The sequence below is a fragment of the Saccopteryx leptura genome, chromosome 1 (assembly GCF_036850995.1).
Source record: "Saccopteryx leptura isolate mSacLep1 chromosome 1, mSacLep1_pri_phased_curated, whole genome shotgun sequence".
Classification (NCBI taxonomy): Eukaryota; Metazoa; Chordata; class Mammalia; order Chiroptera; family Emballonuridae; genus Saccopteryx; species Saccopteryx leptura.
Window position 1 is genome coordinate 242,292,666 of NC_089503.1, and position 22,065 is coordinate 242,314,730.

The window sequence follows — 22,065 nt, forward strand, 5'->3', positions numbered from 1 at the left end:
GCTGACACCTTAACTGTAGCTTTATGAGATACTCTAAACAGGCGGCACCCAGCTAAGCCACTTGCTACAGAAACTGTGGGAGAATTGTCTGTTGTTTTCAGCCATGAAGTTTTGTGGTAAATTATTACATAGCAACAGATAACAAATATGAGATGATCTGGGACTTCTAAGCCTAAGCCTTCCCTCCCTTCCTCCTAGAACCCAGTCTTCATGCTATCAGAAGCACAAGTCATGCAGATAGTCTCACCTGAGCGCCCATTCCAGTGAGAACTGACTGTGGACCAGCCGCTGCTGCCAGCTGCTTAAACCTGCAGTTGAGGCCTGAACACCATGGGAGAGAGAGGACTCAGCCTCTCTGTGCCCCGCTGAATTCTGACTCACAGAATCACTGAGCAGACAGAATGACTGTTTTGACCCACTGTGGGGTGGTGTGTTACACAGCAATGAAAAGCCCAAACCATTGCCCATCAGTAGGATTTGCAGTAAGAGGTAACAGACCCCAGAGGGTACAGAGCTGAGGCTTCTGGACTGATAGACTAAACACCAGTGAATTATTCATAAATGAGGGTAACTGGACAACTGGAGCTTAGGGAGGTAGAGGATGGGGTTGCATAGGAAAACTTTTTCCCATGGACAAATCTAAAACCCTAAATCTACCAGGAAATGCCTTGGAAATGTGAGCTACTAGTCAGAGACGACAGTTTAAATCAGGCTGACCAAAGAATAAGCAATTGCCCATTAAGTCCTGCTGGAATTAAAACTGCCTGGACTAAAAGGCTCTGGAGAAACCAGTCTTGGTTGCTGCTAAGGTAGGCAGCAGCATCAATGTTTTCCAGTATTACTTAGTAATCTGCTGACTCAAAGGGGAAGAATCTGTCAAATCCTTGCCTCTAGTAGATATAAAAGAGAAAAGCTTTAAAAATTAAATGAATTATAGCAATGTCAAATACTTAAAGAATGGTACTATAATATGTAAGTTACAATGAAAAGGAGTTAACATTGCAATAAACTACAAAACAAACAGCAGATGGTGAGGTGTAGGCTAGACCACGTGCAGGCTGCCTTCCCAGAAAAAAGCCTGTGAAATGTCTAACTTTATAATAAAGGCAGTCATTGATATGCAAGCTCCCAGATCTCTCAGTCATATTAGTAGAAACCTCATGATACGACATATTCCTGTTCCCATGCAAAAGCGTACAACTATCACTTCCAATAGCCATAAACTTAGAGGAACAAGGATGGAGGGAAAGAGACTACAGATGTGTCAACAGTAGCAAGGCTCTCCTCTGCGGCTTGAACCTGTATGTTTCTGACACACAAGACGACTCGACAGCATGGGCCTGGGAGGAGCAGCAGCACTTGCCAACTGCTGTTCCTCAAATGTCAACCAGACACTACCTCCTGGTATCACCAGCTTCTGCCTAGGAAACATCACCAAATGTTCAGTTGCCTATAAGATCCAAATGGTGGAAACTCATTAGTGGCCTATTCAGAAATACTTGAAAAATATACATTAATTAATATAGTCATGTGATACCAAGTGAGGAACAGGACTAATGCACTTGATAGGCAATGTAATACAAATTGGTACCCGATTCATTTACAAATTAATAAATAGCAAGTCAGGGAATAGAGTCCTGAGAAAAACTATGCAACAATGTCCTCAGAGTCCAGCTGCAACACAGACACCAATTAGCAAATATTTAGCTAATTTGTTATCCAACAAAATAGTATTCCGTGCCATCACTGCTAGTCTGAGTAATAATGAAGCTGAAATTAATAAAGTTCTTGTGAAAGTAATATTTTATGTTGTATTTATTATCTTTAAAAAGATATTAACCACTACTACAACAAAATCCTATTGGATCATGCAAATATAAATGTGTAGATCATTGTTAGAATACCAAATAGGAGAAACTGAGGTATATTTAGAACCCTAACAATATGCATTCAGTTGGGGAACAATTTATTGAAACATAAATTACGTAAAGGGGTGAAAAAGAAACTATAAAAGAGCAAACAATCTTTTTCCGCCTTTTCTGAGAAGCCCTTTAGTAACACTGGCAGCACAAACTGGTCTGCATTTGGCAGGCTTTCTGTGTCCATTAGCAAATAGATAAGCCAAAATGAGGAAAAGCTTTTCTAGCATTTTGGGAAGGATTATGAGTCCATTACCAGACAGACCTCGCTACAAACGTACCCTTCTTTTCAAGTAGGTTATAATGCAAAGAACACAACTGCCTTCACCTCGAATAGAGGGAGATGTGTTGCAGCCTGGAATACAGGCAAGTTTCTGGGGTCCACTAAGTAAATCTCAGCTATTTGTAGTTTAATGAAGCAAAACCACTATTATTTTCTGCCCACATATCATTTTGTTAATCAGTGGTTCTGGAGTACAAGACCATTAATTTCAGTCTTAAGAAAACACACTGGATTATATATGGCACAGGCACATTGATTTTTTTCACTAGTAGGAATTCTGGATGTGGCGTCAGAGTCAAAACTCAGAACACCATGATTTAGAATGATCTCATCCGCACAGTGACTCGTTTACTCATCTGATATTTATGCTCCTTTCCTCTTCCCTCTTCTTTGTCTTTTTAATAGATTTAAACAAAATGGCTATCAGTCTCTGACTTCAGTGATTTCTGTCATCAACCATTCAGACATTTCCTCATTTCTCACCATCATTGTGTGATATCAACCTTGCACAATTCTTGGCCAATGGCCATATTAATTTTCTACTTGAAAGAACACAAACAGAATACTGCTTTGGACGGAGGTAGGAGGGGGAGCTTGGGGAATAGCTGTTCGTCTTGATGCATAGCAATTAGCTCTGCAAACAGAAAGAGTAACATGACTGATCTGATACCTAGCCAAAACTGCCAAAAGGGGAAAAAATCCTTCTGTCTCGAGTATTGAGTGCCTTTTTAGATAGTGGCTACTGACAGTCACATTTGCCTTTTTGGAAATGGTAGGAGCAGTGTGACACCAGAGATCTACAGTCTCCATGGTGATTATTAGTGATGGCATTTCAAATATTGTGGTTAGGTTCCAGAGTATAATTTCGTGCCTTTTATACCATAAGAGAGGGAAGAGAAAGAACTGCTTCATCTTAACACTTTTAAAGGAGAGAATGATGATCCACCCAAGGAGACAAACATTACAGTTTTTAAGGAGATACGATTTGTTAATCTTAAAAAAGTGTGTGTCAACAGAAACGACAAGAGTAAGCTGCTGAGAGATACTAAAGCACTTGGACTTAAGAGGGACTAATTAATTGCTTATATATTTAGCAGCAATTAACTTATTTTCTGCCTACACATTATTTTATAAACTGGTTGTTCTTATAGACTAACCCACTTTCTCCATTTAGGAAAAGATTATTTTCTTACTCTGAAGCAATTAATCCTGAGTTGAGCAATAGTTTCAGTAGGCAGAAAAACTTATCTTCCTCTGCAGTTAAGGACAATCACTAGTGTGAAGACAGAGCTGTTCAGCCCGATCTGAACGCCCCTTACAGGCAAGCCAGCACCCCGTACCTCCTCTTGACTCTGGGTCCCTGCACATAGGGGATTACTTGATACACTAAGTGATTTTGATGTTGACAAACCTAAACATTTCATTTTTGCTTTGTTTACTTTCCACATTTATGGTTGATGGTTAACTTTAAAACACTCAGTTTACTAAGAATTACACATAGTTAAAAAAAATAGAATAAGCAACAGTCTAAGAAAGTGCTTCATTTGGCTCCAATAACAAGGAAGTTTTTAATTTTTTCATGTAGCTGTAAAGTTAATCTTTTAAATAAGATAAATCAGCTATAAACCTTATAAACACGATGTATTTTTTCTATTAAAAAACAAATTGTTTTCATTCAATATATTTTGTTTACAAAAGGTCTATTCTAGTTTTTCTGATCAGTGATTTAAATCAGAGATCTACAGTGTAGTTAATAATATAAATCCAAGCAACAGAGAAAATCTGCTGGCAAGGTGAAAGGAAGTCATAATGAATCAGAATGTAATTTAAAAACAAAGTCTACATAAATACATTCTTACAGTTGCAGTAACCAGAATGATAAATGATCTGTCTCTCCCCTACTCAAGCTACTAGTTATGCCAAGACAGAGTATCTATGCCACCACTGTGTAAGAGTTTTACAAAAGCCTACAGACCAGAACAAGAATGGATTTACAAATCGATGACATTTGTCAGAAAGAAAAAGTAGAAGAACACTTAGGTCACAAAGTACCACTAGTTGTGATTGAATATGCATCCACAAATCATCAATAGGATTAAGCTACCTACGGTAAACTTTATCCTCGTTTTTATCATCAGATACTCAACCACAATAAAACTGAGATCAGTTACTGATTAAAGGGTAACCTAATACAGTTTCAGAAAAAAAATCTTGAAATGCCCTGGCAGAGCAGCTCCCAGGTGGTTAGAGCATTGTCCCAATCCGCCAAAGTTGTGGGTTTGATCTTCGGTCAGGACACACACAAGAGTCAACCCAATGAATGCATAAATAAGTGGAACAACAAAACTGATGTTTATCTCTCTCCCTTCCTCTCTAAAATTAGTAATAAATAGAAATTAAAAAAAAAATGTAACCAGTAAAACTGGTTATATGGAGACCTTAAAGAAATTAACATAGCAAGGGGCAGAATTCTAGACTGTTAAACTGTAAGGAAATAAAGGTCTGTGAAGATCAAGTGAAATTATCCAAGATATCCAGAGCTGCTGTCGATGCAGAAATGGAATCTGAACCATACCCTGCCTATGTGTCTCGTACATAGCACATCTAATGGAGTATTGTGAATGAATGCAGCACACAAGCACCAGCACTCCCACCAAGATTTGCATTCTAAGGATCAGCTTATAGAGAATAACTGTTTAACCTTTTACAAAAACCAATTAAAACACAAACACACACACATGCACACCACTGTATTTAATTACACACTTCAAGTAAGATCATCTAAGTACCAAGCTATATACCTGAAACCAATACAAAATAAAATTGAAAGTAACTGTAAAACAAATACACCAAAGTCAAAATAAACACACATGGAAAGAAAATAAAAACATAAAAAATGTTGTAAAAATAAACACTTTAAATCTGCCTTCCTTGAAGTTCTGAATAATGGACATCTCAGGTATCTGATTCAGAAATTTAAATAGAACAGTAATGTATTACTAAATTAGAGAAATAAATCATTCATAGAACAAAAGTTCTAGCTTTTCCATTTAAAGGGTGAGCAGATCTTGAGTCAAACAGAAAGGCAAGGCCCTATGTGGTCTTCCCAAAAGAAAGCAAAGTGGGGCTTAAAGACTAGTGACAGGAAGTAACACTTCCTTCCTCCCACAGAACTCATTGTAGTTCTTCTAGGGCTGTTCCTCTAGAAATACAATGACAAAAAGAAATCCCTACAGAAATCTAGTAGTCTCACTGTAGGGGCTGATTAGGAGAAAGGCTCTTTCTTGTCATTTTTAGCAAGTCTCTTCTTGTTTTAAAAATTCTACAAGCAGATGATCTGAAATTGAACTATTACTTAGATTATGATAAAAAGCTAGAAAGAATAGATGCTGATTTCCATTTCCTGATCATAAAAAGCAGAAACTGAGGCTCTTATGAGCAACTGAATGGGATTTCAGGCAAGTCACAGACCCCCCCGAATGTATTAATTTCAAAAGGAGAGATATCATAAAGTCAAATGAAATTTTATGGGGAAGTGATAGAATACTGATATTCTCAGTTTTAATACTGATTAGGTTTCCCACAGATATATCAGACTTTGAGGGTGCAGGCATGGCCAGGGTCACAAGAATATTCTTACCTTCACATAGTTAAAAGACTAACATGGCAACAAATACCTATCAATAATCACTTTAACTGTAAATGGCTTAAATGCTCCAATCAAAAGACATTGGGTAGCTGAATGTATAAGAAAACAATACCCATATATGTGCTGTCTACAAGAGACCCACCTCAGAACGAAAGATACACAGACTAAAGGGATAGAAAAAGATACTTCATGCAAATGGAAAGGAAAAAAAAGTGGGGGGTAGCAATACTTACATCTGACAAAGTAGACTTTAAAACAACGGTTATAGTAAGAGACACAATAGAACACTAAATAATGATTAAAGGAGCATTCCAACAAGAGGAGACAGCCTTGAAACATTTATGCCCCCAGTAAGTGGAAGCACCTAAACATGTAAATCTTCATGAACATAAAGGGTGAGACTGACAGCAATCCAGTCATATCGGGATTTTAACACCCCATTAACATCAATGGATAGATCTTCCAGACAAAATCAACAATGGAATGGTGGCCTTAAATGACACACTAGATCAGATGGATTTAATTGATATTTTCAGAGCATTTCACCCCAAAGCAGCAGAATATGTATTCTTTTCAAGAGCACAAGAAATATTTTCTAAAATAGAACACATTGGACACAAAACAAGTCTAAATAGATTTAAGAAGATTTAAATCATATCAAGAGTCTTTTCTGACCATAATGGTATGAAACTATATACATAAGAAACAATCACAAGAAAAACACATGAAAAATACACAAAGACATGGAGGCTAAATAACATGTTACTAAACAACGAATGGCTTAACAATGAAATCATGGAAGAAATCAAATGAAACAAATGAAGATGAGAACACAACAACCCAAAGTCTATGGAACAAAGTGAAAACAGTCCTAAGAGGGAAGGAAACTCATAGCAGTATAAGCCTAATTCAAGAAACAAGAAAAATCTCGAAAAGCAATCTACCTTTTATTTAAAGAAACTTGAAAAAGAACAACAAAGCCCAAAGTGAGTAGAAAATAATAAAGATCAGAGCAAAAAATAAAATAAAGTCTAAAAAATACAAAAGATCAATGATCAAGATCAAGAGCTGATTCTCTGAAAAGATAAACAAGACTGACAAATCTTTAACCAGACTTATCAAGGAAAAAAAAAGAGAGGACCCATATAAAATCAGAAATAAGAGAGAAAAAGTAACACTGACACCAAAGAAATACAAAGGATTGTAAAAAAATATATACTACAAAAAGCAATATGCCAACAAATCGGACAATCTTGGAAGAAATAAATTCCTAGAAACATAGCATCTTCCATAACTGAGAACCCGAACAGAGACTGCAACTAGTGAAATCGAAACAGCAATAAAAAACAAACGAAAGTCCTCGACCAGATGGCTTCACAGGTGAATTTTACTAAGCCTTCTAAGAACTAATACACCTATCCTTCTCAAACTGTTCCAAAAAATACAAGAGAAAGGAAGATTCCCAAGCTCATTTCACAAGGCCAGCATTATCATAATTCCAAAGCCAGATAGACACCACAAAGAAAGTTAATAATATCCCTGATGAAAATGGATGCTAAAATACTCAACAAATATTAGCAAACTGGATCCAGCAATACATTAAAAAGATTATGTTCAAGTGGGATTTATTCCAAGGATGCAAGGTTGGTACAATATTCGCAAATCAATACACGATACATCGCATAAACAAAATAAAGGATAAAAGCCACATAATCATATCAATAAATGCAGAAAATGCATTTGATAAAATCAAGCACCTATTTATGATAAAAACTCTCAGCAAAGTGAGAATAGAGGAAATACCTCAATGTAAAAAGACCATATATGACAAACTTATAGCCAACATTATACTCAATAGGCAAAAACTACAAGTGTTTCCCTTATGATTGGGAACATGACAGGGATATCCACTTTCACCACTCTTACTCAACACAGTCCTGGGAAGTCCTAGCCATAGCAATCAAGAAGAAGTAAAAGGAATCCAAATTGGAAAGGAGGAACTAAAACAGAATTATTTGCAGATTATATGATACTGTATATAGAGAACCCTAAAGTTTCAACCAAAAAACTACCAGAACTGATAAATTCAGTAAATAGCAGAATACAAAATAAACATCCAGAAATCAGTTGCATATTTATACACCAATAATGAACTACCTAAAAGGGAAACTAAGCAAACAGTTCCCAATTGCTTTAAAAAGAATAATACCTAAGAATAAATTTAACCAAGGATGTAAAAGACACCAATTCAAAAGAATATATGCACCCCTATGTTCACCGCAGTGTTATTTACAGTAGCCAAGATTTGGAAGCAGCCCAGATGCCCATCAGCAGATGAATGGATAAGAAAGCTATGGTACATTTACACAATGGAGTAATACTCGGCCATAAAAAAGAAGGAAATCTTGCCCTACATAACAGCATGGATGGAGCTGGAGAGCATTATGCTAAGTGAAATAAGCCAGTGAGAGAAAGGTACCATATGATTTCACTCAAAAGTGGAATCTAATGAACAAAATGAACTAACAAGCAAAACAGAGACAGACTCATAGACAGACAGCAGGACTGACAGCTGTTGGGCAAGGGTCTGGGTGTGGAGGTGGAATGACTGAGTTAAAAGGGGGGGAGAAAAACCTCATGGACAGGGACAACAGTGAGGTGACTGCTGGGGGAGGTGGGAAGGGAAATGAGGAGGATGAGGAGGGTTTGGGGAATAAATGGTGATGGACGAAGACTTGGCGTGGAGAACACAAAGCAATATACAGATGACGTGTTGTAGAATTGTGCACCAGAAACCTGTGTAGTTTTGTTAAACAGCATCACCCCAACCAGTTAAAAAGAGAGTCTCCTTGCCTTAATGTTTTGAAAGAGAATACTAAAACCCCTCACAGCGTGGTCTGGAAGATGATCAATATACATACCATTGGGACCTTGGTAGAAATGCTGGCTCCCAGGCCCTACCCCTATGAGTCAAACTCTGCATTTAAACAAAATCTCCAGATGATTCACAAGCACATGAAAGCTTGAGTACTGTACAGAAAACACTGACGGTGCTCCAGCAAAGGAGGCCCCTGAATTTCAGATGACGTCAACCCTTCACAGACGCTTGTGGAGAACAAGTTCTGTGTCAGCCTGGCCCTTGCTGGCACCACCAGGAAGGCTGACTTCTGGTCAGCCACAGACTCAACAGTTGAGTGGTTAACAGTCAACACATATATCAATATCAATCAGGTAAGCCTCATTTAGTTCCCTCTTCTATAGTGGGATTAAAGATAACAGATAAAAATGATAAAGCTAGCCAGTTAAGAAATGGTTTATTAACCTGTCTGGATAATGCTAAAAATCATGGGCAGACTAAATGATTAAATGAGCCTGGATCATTTCATTTTCCTAATTATAATCATTAAAAGCTAGGCAAGCATACTGATTTACTGATGGGAAGGAAATAACTGATTTTTTTTAAAGTCTCATTTCTACTTGTATTTTCAGAAAAAGACTTTTTTTAAAAAAGAAAATAATCTGCCCTTAAGAATGGAATGGTCTAATATGAAAACACTGGAGGAAAAATAACCTAACTTTTGACAATGGCCTTCACCATGTTAGCTTCTTATTGGGAACAGTATTTTTTGTAAAGCTCCAATACTGAGAATGGGAGTGAAAGGGTGCATCCATTATTCTCCTTCATCAACACGGTCCTGTTCACGCCCGCTTCCCCAATTATCTGACATCCTAGGTAAGGCAGGGGGAAGCTGCTCCCACAGCAAAGTCACTGAGAACATAAAAGGAGCAAAAAAACTGCCTTTAAACATTTTGTACTGACAACTAAGATTCTATTTTTGTTTTCTGAACAACAGTATTCATAGTTTCCACATTGGTTTACACTTTTCTTGAGTCTCTATCATCAAACTTCATTTTCCCACACAAAGTAACGGGCACAAAGCACCAGAGAGGTGGCCATGAGGACTAGACAGCAAGGAAGACAAAATACAGATGCAGGTCTTGCCACCCAGAGAGGGCACGCTTCTGAGAGCTCCATGCGACCAAACTGCCTCCTGGGATTTTCTCTGCTTAAGCACAGGTCTTTTGCTATTCAGTTCTGTCCAATTTTGAACATAAACAGGCACAAGACAAACCGGAGGTAGTTTTAACTGTACCAAGTTAAAAATGTGAATGAGCCATGAACTCTGCCTGCCCCCTTACCTGATATAACTGCTATTTTCCCAGATCCATGCTCGTCTCGAGCTATTCTCTCTGCCTCCTCCATCAGCAGCATGCCAAACCCCTGTAAGGAGCAACAGAAAGGGTGAGAATTAAGGAGAAAAGAAGTCATTATGGGGGATCTGTAAAACAAGAAGCCTAATATTTAGTTCTTGCTAGAATCTGTTAAGAGTGACAAAAAAAATTTTATGGGAGTAAGGAAAGAGAAACCATTCAATTATAGCAAAAGAACACTATGGCACACTAGTCAAAAAAAGAAAAAACTTTGTAACAAAAGCAAAAGGTTATCTGTAGATGATGAAATGACTTCTGTCTCTTTTTAAGCAAGCTCTAGGCAATCTCCAGGTGATGAAATCTGGGACATCTAATCTTGTATTTATTAGACCTGATTTCTAAAAGGCTCTGACACCAGGCAATATTCTCCATTCACCAATTTTAGGGTCTACACTATCTCCATCACTAGTGGCATTAACCCATTTTCCTAAAATTTAAAAAAGTGACTTACATATTTAGTTTTTTTGTGAGAAGTTTGGAATAGTGTTCCATATAGCTTGCATTTAGGAAGTGTTGTAATTTGATTCCATAATAGTGAACCATTAGAAACTGCCAGTACTAGACCACTTCTGACTTTCAGAAACAGCAATTTCATATGGTTCAATCTAATCATATTCCACTTGACTGAGTCTCAATCTGTCTCTTCTCCTTCCGCTCTCACACCCCAAAATGGGCAATCTGGAGAGAAGACATTTCTGGACAACTAAAATACTGGTTCTTCTGCTTTTATCCTTCCTGCTTCCCTTTCTTCTTTCTTCGTCTATTCCTCTGCTCCTTCCCGCCCTTTCTTTCCCTTCTTTGGGCAATTTCTTAATTATAGTCAAATAGAAATGAAATACAGGATACCTGATGCTGAAATTTAGTAGGATCCCGACTGCTCACAGGGACTACACTCCCATACACATGCAGCTCTCGGACTATGGAAACACCACCAACTAATTCAAAACGGAAGGTTTCCTCTGAGCACTTCCGTAATCGCAGGAGGCCAATCAAAATGTCCTGATCTGGGTCTTCGTATGATAGGAACGTTTCCCAGCCACCATTTCCAACATAATCTCTCCTTACCAATTCAACCTATTTAATAAAAAGGCAGGACAAAACATTTAAGAAAATTAATTAGAGAACAAAGCTCATTTTTATAATTATACACACACACATATTTATTTAGGCTAATATCCACAATAAGAAATAAAGAATCATGAATTGTTTCTTTTTAATTGTCTACTTTTAAATATCAATTAAATAAGAGTCCAGGCTTTATCTGTAAACTATTCTAGAAGAAAAACAACTTCACAATTTCACAAACATTTGAACTTCATTAACCTTGAGTCTTACAAAGATCTGGCTCAGTAAACGTGTCCATGAGGTTAAATCTCTGACAATCCATGGAGAGTCTCTAAGGCAGGGGTCCCCAAACTTTTTACACAGGAGGCCAGTTCACTGTCCCTCAGACCGTTGGAGGGCTGGACTATAAAAAAAACTATGAATAAATCCCTATGCACACTGCACATATCTTATTTTAAAGTAAAAAAACAAAACGGGAACAAATACAATATTTAAAATAAAGAATAAGTAAATTTAAATCAACAAACTGACCAGTATTTCAATGGGAACTATGGGCCTGCTTTTGGCTAATGAGATGGTCAATGTCTGGTTCCATATTTGTCACTGCTAGCCGTAACAAGTGATATGACCTGCTTCCGGAGCCATGACGCACGCATCCCGCGTCACGGGAAGTAGTACTGTACGTGAGCAACGTCGCACTTTGTGGCGCCGCCACATACAGTACTCCTCTCACTGACCACCTACGAAAGAGGTATCCCTTCCGGAAGTGTGGCAGGGGCCGGATAAATGGCCTCAGGGAGCCGTAGTTTGGGGACCCCTGCTCTAGGGTATAATCAATCACACACTACGTCACATGTGTCGCTTGGGAGAGCCCTGGGCTCTCAATGGTTTCATTTTTTAGTTTTTAGCTCCTCCACTAAAAACCTCTTGAGGGGGGCAGGGGATGTGTCATGATCACTACTTGTTCCTGGATGGCATCCCGCAGGGCCTAAAATAGTATGTCGTTATGATATTAATATTAAAGAAAACCTAGTCACTGGAGAGTGGCTTTGTGGTAGCAATCTACATAGGCTTTTGATTCTCTAACTCATTGTTCAAGTGGCCCTTGTACTTTAAATAAAGGTACACAGTATGTAACAATATGTGTTCACAGAAACCTCAAGCTTTCACATGCGGGGATGGCCATGGCCACACCCAGGTAGTTCTGAAAGCGGTCAGACTGTACCCACAGTGAGTGAACAATTCAGACTAATATATATCTTCCTTCTCAACTTACTGTCTGCTAAATGACTAGATTGCCCAAGAATCCAGCAAAATGGTTAATGGTGTTTGGGTCTGCTATTTCCCTCAAGATGTCCCAAATGTGAAAACTGTCAAACAATTCATTTTCAGAATAGAAATATCAATACAGATCTCATCGATTCTAGCCTTTCCAAATGGGATTCTACAAGAGCTAAATCCCACAGAACATTTCACACAAATCTAGACAGAGATATATAGGAGAGATGTTAATTCATTACAAGACAATGAATGCCTTCCAGCATCAGACTTCAGTTTTGTGGAAGCCCTGTCCGTTGATAAGGGCTGATCTATTCATTTGATTACGACCAATGGGCAATAATTTAACAGGTGCACACGATGAGGTAAGTACATCACACATCCAGCTCTACCTGAATGCAGTCACTTGTTACATGTGGCTATTTACATTTGAATTAAAAATGACATAAAGTAAAAACTCAGTTCCTTGGTTGCACTAGCCACTTTTCAGTTGTGTAAGTCACAAATGACACCATTTTAGATGGCATAGATAACAGAACATTTCCAACACTGCAGAAAGTTCTACCGAACAGTGTTTATTCTAGAATGAAATTCAGATTTGGTTTTCCTAACCTGGCTCTACTAGAATTCAGCCACCCTCATACTTGCCTTTCCTGGCTTGACATCTGTGTCTGATCCACAATTACCCTCTGCTCTTAGTTTACTCATTAACTTCTAGGGTTCAGTCCCATTGGTAAAAAGGTGTGGGTCCAGACAAGAAAAGATTTACAAACAGGACCTAATCTCTCTACAAAATGAAGAAACTGACCTGGTATGGCCGTACTTTATGATGAATTTCTTGAATTCCAACCTCTCTGGTTCTCACATCACGACACTGGAAAAAAAGAAAAATAAAAGTGGAAGACGGGAGCAGTTATAAACCTAATTCAATTTTCAATTGAAACCTCTCCACCAAACCCTGGGCTCAGAATTAAGTTTGGATGTAATTTACAATGAGATAAAAGAACTGCATTTAAAAATAAAGCCATCTTTAATAAACCTGAGGATGGGAAACATGAAACAAAAATGTATAAGGTTAATACAGTACTGCTTTTAAAATAAGTTTATAATTCAAAGAAAATTGATATGTAATATCAGAGGTAAAGAACATACTTCTGGCCCTGGCCGGTTGGCTCAGCGGTAGAGCGTCGGCCTGGCGTGCGGGGGACCCGGGTTTGATTCCCGGCCAGGGCACATAGGAGAAGCGCCCATTTGCTTCTCCACCCCCCCCCTTCCTCTCTGTCTCTCTCTTCCCCTCCCACAGCCAAGGCTCCATTGGAGCAAGGATGGCCCGGGCGCTGGGGATGGCTCCTTGGCCGCTGCCCCAGGCGCTAGAGTGGCTCTGGTCGTGATAGAGCGACGCCCCAGAGGGGCAGAGCGTCGCCCCTGGTGGGCGTGCTGGGTGGATCCCGGTCGGGCGCATGCGGGAGTCTGTCTGACTGTCTCTCCCCGTATCCAGCTTCAGAAAAATAAAAAAAAAAAAAAAAAAAAAAAAAAGAACATACTTCTGGTCCTTGCCAGCTGGCTCCGTGGTAGAGCATCCGCCTAGTATGTAGATGTCCCAGGTTCGATTCCCAGTCAGGGCACATAGGAAAAGCGACCATCTGCTTCTCCAACTCCCCTCACCCCCGCCTCTCTCTCTCTCCCAGCTCCTCCCACAGCCATGGCTCAATTGGCTCCAGCAGCCCCAGATGGGCAGAGCATCGCCCCACAGGGGCTTACCACGTGGATCCTTGTTGGGGCGCATGTGGGAATCTGTTCCTGTGCCTCCCCTGCTCTCGCTTAATTTAAAAAAAATATTTTTTTAAATCCTAAAATAATAGTTTTTTACCAAGAGGATATAACTGTATTTGAAAGTCAATCCAAAAACTATGTAATAGAAGAGTAAAAGCATATTCCTAATTTTTAAAAACTCTACTTTATGGCAGTTAATATTATTAACATCTCATATTTATATCACTTTAGAAATGTCAAAAAGAGGGATGATACTGAAGACTTGGTTTTTAAATTAATTTTAGAGAGAGAGGAAGGGATAAGGAGGTGGGGGAGAGGGGAGAGGGAGGGAGGGGGAGGGAGAGGAGGAGAGAAGGAGAGGAGAGAGGGAGAGGAAGAGAGAGTGAGTGGGAGGGGGGAAAGAAAGAGACAGACAGACATTGATTTGTTGTTCATTTATTTATGCATTCATTGATTGACTCTTGTATGTGCCCTGATCGGGATCAAACCCACAACCTTGTGTATCAGGACAACGCTCTAATCAACTAAGTACCTGACCAGGGCTGAAGACTGCTGGGTTCTGTTTTTTTTTTTTGTTTTGCAGAGAAGGACACTGTGGAAGAAAGGATGGGTGAGACAAAGGGGGAACGAAAGGAAGAAAGGAAAAAAGGGACCTAGACCCATTTATTATATCATCTGAACCACAGTCACAAATGGCTCTATGAGTGTCCCTGGGAGGCACAGAGCTGTCTGCAGATGATATGGATGCAATGTCTGGTCTGCACAGCCAAGCATACGTGATGCAATGCTCACTTCTGTTCCACATGCTGCACAGTCTAACATTTATAATTACAACATCCTTAAAGTATTCAATTATATGTCCAGGGGTGAATTTCCCCTATAGAATAAATGACAAAAATTATTTTCAGAATTCTAACATTTTCTACCAGTGAGAAAAGATACCCTAGGAAATGTGATGATGTCATTCATGCAAGCTAAACTACCAATCCTATATTTACAAAGCACTGCTATATATGTATGGAATTCCACAAGAAATATTAAGAGCTCATTATTCAGTTCCATAAAAACAAAGCTATATTCATGCCCCAGGAAACAGATAGTAATGCTTTGCTGATGTGGATTCTATGAACTCACACAAAAATTGTATTGCAAACAAGGATCACAAGTCTCTGTGACTATAAGTCTATTACATTTATATGTTGTCTTTTAACAGTAACTTGCATACTATATAATCATGGTCTTAATAAACAATTGCATGCTTTTTCTTTTTGGAGGGCAAGGGATGATTTTTAAAATGTGGAGATTGGCGTGTACTTATTTTCTGGTATAGACATTGCCTATGTAAACTAGATGTCTTTTGGCTCTGACTGAATTCGTCTTTAGACTCAATCCCAGTTTACTGAGAGGCTATGAAGGTTTAAGAAGGGTACAGGTTAAAGACAACAGGCTGGACTACGAGGTTATCAGGCTAACAGGCCGCACCAGTCACTTTGGCAGTGTCCTCTCAGAGGAGAGAGGAGATGAAGATCAAGGTCGGCTGAAGGATGGGAAGCAGAGGAGGCCTACAATCTTGTTAGGTGCTACTAATTACTGTAAATATGTAAGCTCTTTTTCTAGAACTTAAAATTATTTAATTGGGGGAGGTGATAAGCCAATAAGGTTCACAAACTCTGCTTTGCACAAACAATTTTCTAAAACGTTTTCTCTGTAATAATTTGACTAAGAATAAAGAGTCTTGGGTAATAAGTCTTCAAACATGATATACAGTCCTCATAATGTCTTTCAACCTGCAGCCATGCTGACATCATGCATGAGAACATCCCACAGCTCCATACGGGCCTAGTGAATCAGGACCTCTGAACACAGAGCCCAGGAATCAGCGTGCAGGCCGACCCCACTCCTGGCCTCTTCTCTTTAGCAGCTCTAAGAAGTAGTTTCTAAGGCACTGAGTTTCAAACCTTATAGTGACTTAACAAATGTCAAAAAGAGGGATGCTCAGGGTTTTGAATCATCTACAGAGATTTAAACTGCAGATTCCTGGACTCTCTCCACTTCCAGGGCCAGCAGAAAGGAAGTGCTAAGTAAATATCTGTGAAGTGACTGAGCAGACATGAGACGGAGCGAGGCGAGGGGACTGGTGCACGTGGCAATAGCACTGTTGGCAATTACTTCACGCACATAATCCTGGTTCTTCAAACATTGTCTTCTCGTATCATTCTATAACCATTAGCAAGAATCAAACATTACTTCAAAAGAAAAATGTTTAAAAAAATTTTTTTCCCTAGAGAGAGAGGTGGGGGAAAGGAGAGGGAAAGGGGAAGGGAGAGAGAGGGGAAGGGGAAGAGAGAGAGAAAAAGGGAAAGGGGGAGAGAGAGAGAGAGAGAGAAAGGGAAAGGGGGAGAGACAGAGAGAAAAGGGAGGGAAGGGGGTAGAGGGAGGTAGAGAGACAGAGAGTGAAGCATCAACTCATTTCAATTAGTTGCACCATTCAGTTGTGTACTCATTGATTGCTTCTCATGTGTGCCCTGACCAGAGGTCAAACCCACGACTTCTGGCACTCTGGGTTGATGCTTTAGCCGCTGGCCCACCTGACCAGGGCCAGAAGAAAAGATGTCTTTAAAACAGGGAGTTAAGAACATAGTTGGCAATCTGAGTTGGTAAAAAACAAAACAAAAAATAGATATTAAATCAACAAACCCATACTCTTCTAGAAGAAAGCAGAAGGGATATAGCCTTTAGCCTCTGCAATCACAAGCTTCAGCTTTAACACGCTTAATGCCTACAATATGTGAATGAGTTCTGACCAAACTCTCGTATGTGCGTTTGTAACTATGAAAAGATTTTTTTGTGTTTCAGATTACTTTGACCTCAACAGTCACAGGCAGTCAGACTCTTACCTGTATTCCAAGGTCTTTCATTCTTGCAAATGCCAGCTCTCTCAAATTACCATGCTCGACTCCTGAGCTGACTAAGGGCATTGGAATATCTCTGTAGGAGAAAAAGATCAGCTGTTGCAAAATATAAATCATTCTTTACAGCAGTAGGGCAGGAATACGCAGAAAAGGAAAACAGAAAACAAAAACTAAACCCCAAAAAACCTACAATGCAGACCAGAAAAGCAGAGGCTGAATATTCTAACCGGGCAGCAAGGTTCAGAGCTTCCCCCTCTGTTTTTCCATCTATGAAATTATGAAATTTTCACCTACCACTCAGGGTTTCTGGGAGAGATGCCTGATGAAGATCACTTTATAAGATTATCAAGTACAAAACAAATATCCAATAACCATCAGCACTAATTATTTTTTAAAGTAGCAATTTTTTAATTTAATTTTTTAAAATTATTTTTATTTATTTATTCATTTTAGAGGAGAGAGGGAGGGGGAAGAGCAGGAAGCATCAACTCTCATATGTGCCCATTCAAAAGCCCAGGGTTTTGAATTGGCAATCACGGCATTCCAGGTAGATGCCTGATCCACTGCGCCACCACAGGTCAGGCCAGCACTAATTTTTGACCAAAGAGACAGCTGTACTAAACAAAACAAGACATAAAACTGTTATTTAAAAAATCCAATTTGTGGCCCTGGCCGGTTGGCTCAGTGGTAGAGCGTCGGCCTGGCGTGCAGAAGTCCCGGGTTCGATTCCCAGCCAGGGCACACAGGAGAAGCGCCCATCTGCTTCTCCACCCCTCCCCCTCTCCTTCCTCTCTGTCTCTCTCTTCCCCTCCTGCAGCCGAGGCTCCACTGGAGCAAAGATGGCCCGGGTGCTGGGGATGGCTCCTCGGCCTCTGCCCCAGGCACTAGAGTGGCTCTGGTCGCAACAGAGCGATGCCCTGGAGGGGCAGAGCGTCGCCCCCTGGTGGGCGAGTCGGGTGGATCCCGGTAGGGCGCATGCGGGAGTCTGTCAGACTGTCTCTCCCCGTTTCCAGCTTCAGAAAAATACAGAAAAAAAATCCAATTTGTTTACAGTTGCTGGATGACAAGCAAACAAAAGCCTGGCTTAGCCAACAACGGGTCTCAATGAATATATTTTTTTTCTTGTTTTCCAAAATTCTAAGTTAGAAGTGACTCTGCATTAGAATAACAGCTTGTCTACAGATGAGAGGAGGTAACATTTATTCCCTGGCATTAACATAGTGTGAAGGTGCCGGGCATCAAGGAGACTCTATCACAAGCTGAAGTTACGAGTTCCCGTTTTAGGAGCCCCACAAACCCTCTATAGATAAAAATTAGTATCTGAAGATAAAGCAGTTTTAAAAAATCTTAGCACATATGCTTTCTATTCAAGGACAAGTCCCCCATCTGTTTTGTTTAATATCTGGTTGATTAGAAGATGTAGAATATACCAATTATCTTTCCTCTCATTTGTGATTCTGAATCAACCTGAGTCTTTTTCTTCTCTTTTTACTTACTCTTTCAAATGTTAAGTAAACACAATTAGCTACTTAATCCATTAATTCTAAAAAGATATTTCTCACTCAAAAGTATCAAAACCCGATCAATTAGCATTAAAAACTACACACAATAAATCTAGTAGGCTATGGAAGTCAGTAGTTTCCATTAAGACACTATGAAGAGGCCCTGGCCATTTGGCTCAGCAGTAGAGCATCAACCCGGTGTGTGGAAGTCCTGGGTTCGATTCCCTGTCAGGGCACAAAGGAGAGGTGCCCATCTGCTTCTCTACCCTTCCCCCTCTCCTTCCTCTCTATCTCTCTCTTCCCCTCCTGCAGCCAAGGCTTCATTGGAGTAAAGTTGGCCCAGGTACTGAGGATGGCTACGTGGCCCCTGCAATGGCTCCAGCCACAATGGAGCAATGCCCCTGATGGGCAGAGCATTGGCTCCTCGTGGGCATGCCGGGTGGATCCCAGTTGGGTGCATTCAGGAGTCTGTCTGATTGCCTCCCTGCTTCTAACTTCAGAAAAAAAAAAGACACTATAAAGAAATGTTAGGTCAAAATTCTTTAAAATGACTCATTAGGGAATCCAAGTGAGAGTAACATAGTCGAAGTTAGTCTTCTAAATGCCCTTTTTACTCTAAAATACTTTATATATAACTCACAAATACATGTATGTACTTTCACAACTTAGAGGAAATGTAAAACACTGTTACACATGATATAAAATCAATCTAATAAAATCAATGGCAAGCACTGTTAGCATCACACATGACAGACACCTTTGATCCTTGTTACGAAAGTTACGTTCTATAAAGGTGCCACAAACACTGAATCAGCAAATACTCAAGCACTAATCCTGGGGGAAATGCAGGGTTGGGCTCCCATGACTCCTTAGTCACATTTTCTCTAACTGATCAATATATAACCTTATTGTCTTTGTGTTTCTGTTTAAAGGCACTTTGTTTAACATATAACTGATTCATTAATATTGCACTTGTGGCCAACAGCACTGTAATTCATGCTTCAATGAAACCTATCTAACCATGTATTTTCTTCAGAAGACACATCACAGCCTTCTTGTGCTCAGGAACACAGGATAGACGGCACCCAGCACCATGCCTGGGGGCCATTTTAAACAGCAAAATCAACAAAAAGCACAGAACTGTAAAAAGTGTGTTATAAAATAGACTGCTTACAATATGAGCGCTGAAAGAAGCACACAATTCACACCAATATCCTATTCCTCCCTCATCAACCCTCCAACTACCGTCTAGTATTTACCAGTGACTCCTGTCTGTATCACCTTCCCTATAATAGTTGTCAAATGGTGATTACCTATTTCTATCACCCCATCTGAATTTATTAATAAAGTATGTATTGTAAGGAAGAGCTTTTTCTTTCCCCTATTTATTCATTTATTTATGAACACATGGATTTCTATTTTAGTCAATGAGTTGTAATCTGATATCAATATATTGCTTAAATTAGATCTGGCCAGTGGGTATAAATTCAGGCTGGCTTCTGGGTCCCTATGACATGTTCCCATAATTCTTTGAGTTATTTCCTTACTTTCTGGAAATAAGATGTTCCAAGTTTATCTTGTATGTCTACTGCACCAGCCCTGGAATGGGTCATTTTTCCAAGCAGCCCTGATACCTTTCAGCAAAGAGAGGTATTTAGAAACCAAGATCTGGGCATTTGCTGTGCTCATTACTACTGAGGTGTCACTGAATCCAGAACCTCTGTGCACAAAACTAAATGTATGTATACACATATATGTACATATTTATATTCATATACACATACACATAAACCATGCCATGTGGATGCCAGGTTAGCAAAATCAATGGCAACTGTTAGTATTAATTACATGACAGATACAAGTAAACATATCTGTAACTATTTCCAAATATAAGTTAAAAAGCCCATGAGAGTATGCTGATAATTCTAATTCTAATCCAATGCCTGAGTATTCTTTTCAGCTTTCCATCTTTCAATGTTTATAAAACCCTCAGACAGTGAGAAATCTGGCTCTCTTATCTGTAGTATATTTACTTATCTGCTAAATCAAGTAACTTACTGGTTCAATGTAACCACTCTCTCAAACATTCTAGCTGCCACCTCTCCACCCTATTCCCTAGTCCTCTGCGCCAGGCATACTGCTGTATGACTCTGTGGCACTGCCTCCACAGGTGACAGGAAGGGGGATGGTCAGGAAAAGGGTATGGGCTCTACAAATACTTCTAATAACAAACCAGTACTTTTAAAAGGCACTAAAATTTGCAATAAAAGTAAACTCTCTAGCGAGTAGGCTTTATCATATAGTACTGTTAAACAGAACTATATGACAGAAAGACAGAATTACCAGCAGGGTTGGCTAATAATTTGGGGGACACAGTGCAGGATGAGAACAGAAGGCCTCTTGTTAAAAAGCTACCAATAATTTCAAGATGTTGAGAGCAGAGCATCAAGACAAGTACAGGCCCAATGACAACACACGAGTTGCACGGCCCTGCAAGTGGCTCTAATGACCACAAAGCACAAGTCAGTGAGGACCTGGTAACACAGCGCTTTATAATGATACTAACAGTTCATAAATGTTTTTAAATTTATATCTGTCACTACAAAAGTGCAGTATGGCTTTAATGGTCTTTGCCAGTGTCATGCCTAGAGTATTTCAGATAGGAGTTCCTCAGTAAGGAACAGAGATGCAGCAATCTCCACTTTCAGTGATAAAATCTTTTTCACTGAAAATGAAGGACGGTCATTTTATATATGTGGAACTTTTTTTTTTTTTTTCAGAGACAGAGAGAGAGGGATAGACAGACAGGAACGGAGAGAGATGAGAAGAATCAATCATTAGTTTTTCGTTGCAACACCTTAGTTGTTCATTGATTGCTTTCTCACATGTGCCTTGACTGTGGGGTTGCAGCAGACCAAGTAACCCTTTGCTCAAGCCAGCGACCTTGGCTTTGCTCAAACCAGATGAGCCCGTGCTCAAGCTGGCGACCTCAGGGTCTTGAACCTGGGTCCTCCACATCCCAGTCGGACGCTCTATCCACTGCGCCACCGCCTGGTCAGGCAGGAACATTATTTTTTTAGGTGAGAGGAGGGGAGATAGTGAGACAGACTCCCGCATGCGCCCCTACTGGGATCCATCCAGCAACCCCATCTGGGGAACGATGCTCAGTACCAAGTTATTTTTAGTGCCTGAGGCTGCCATTCGAACCAACCCAGTTATCCTCAGCACCTGGGGTGATACTTGAACAAATCAAGCCACTGGCTGTGGAAGAGGAAGAGGGAGAGGGAGAGGAGGGGGAGAGGGAGAGGGAGAGGAAGAGGGAGAGAGAGAGGGAGAGGGAGAGGGAGAGGGAGAAGGAGAGGAGGAGAAGCAAATGGTTGCTTCTCCTGTGTGCCCTAACCAGGAATCGAAC

At 39.9% G+C, this 22,065-nt stretch overlaps 1 protein-coding gene across 1 annotated transcript in view; it reads right to left on the minus strand.

The window, feature by feature from the left end:
* The window catches only part of ELP3 (elongator acetyltransferase complex subunit 3), a 98,270-nt gene that overhangs the window by 11,755 nt on the left and 64,450 nt on the right, over window positions 1-22,065 (minus strand). The window contains exons 11-14 of the mRNA XM_066388501.1: window positions 17,137-17,227; window positions 13,275-13,340; window positions 10,970-11,197; window positions 10,052-10,133 (exon numbers count right to left, since the gene is read on the minus strand). Coding sequence (XP_066244598.1) covers window positions 10,052-10,133; window positions 10,970-11,197; window positions 13,275-13,340; window positions 17,137-17,227 — 467 coding nt within the window. The remainder of the gene's footprint in view (window positions 1-10,051; window positions 10,134-10,969; window positions 11,198-13,274; window positions 13,341-17,136; window positions 17,228-22,065) is intronic.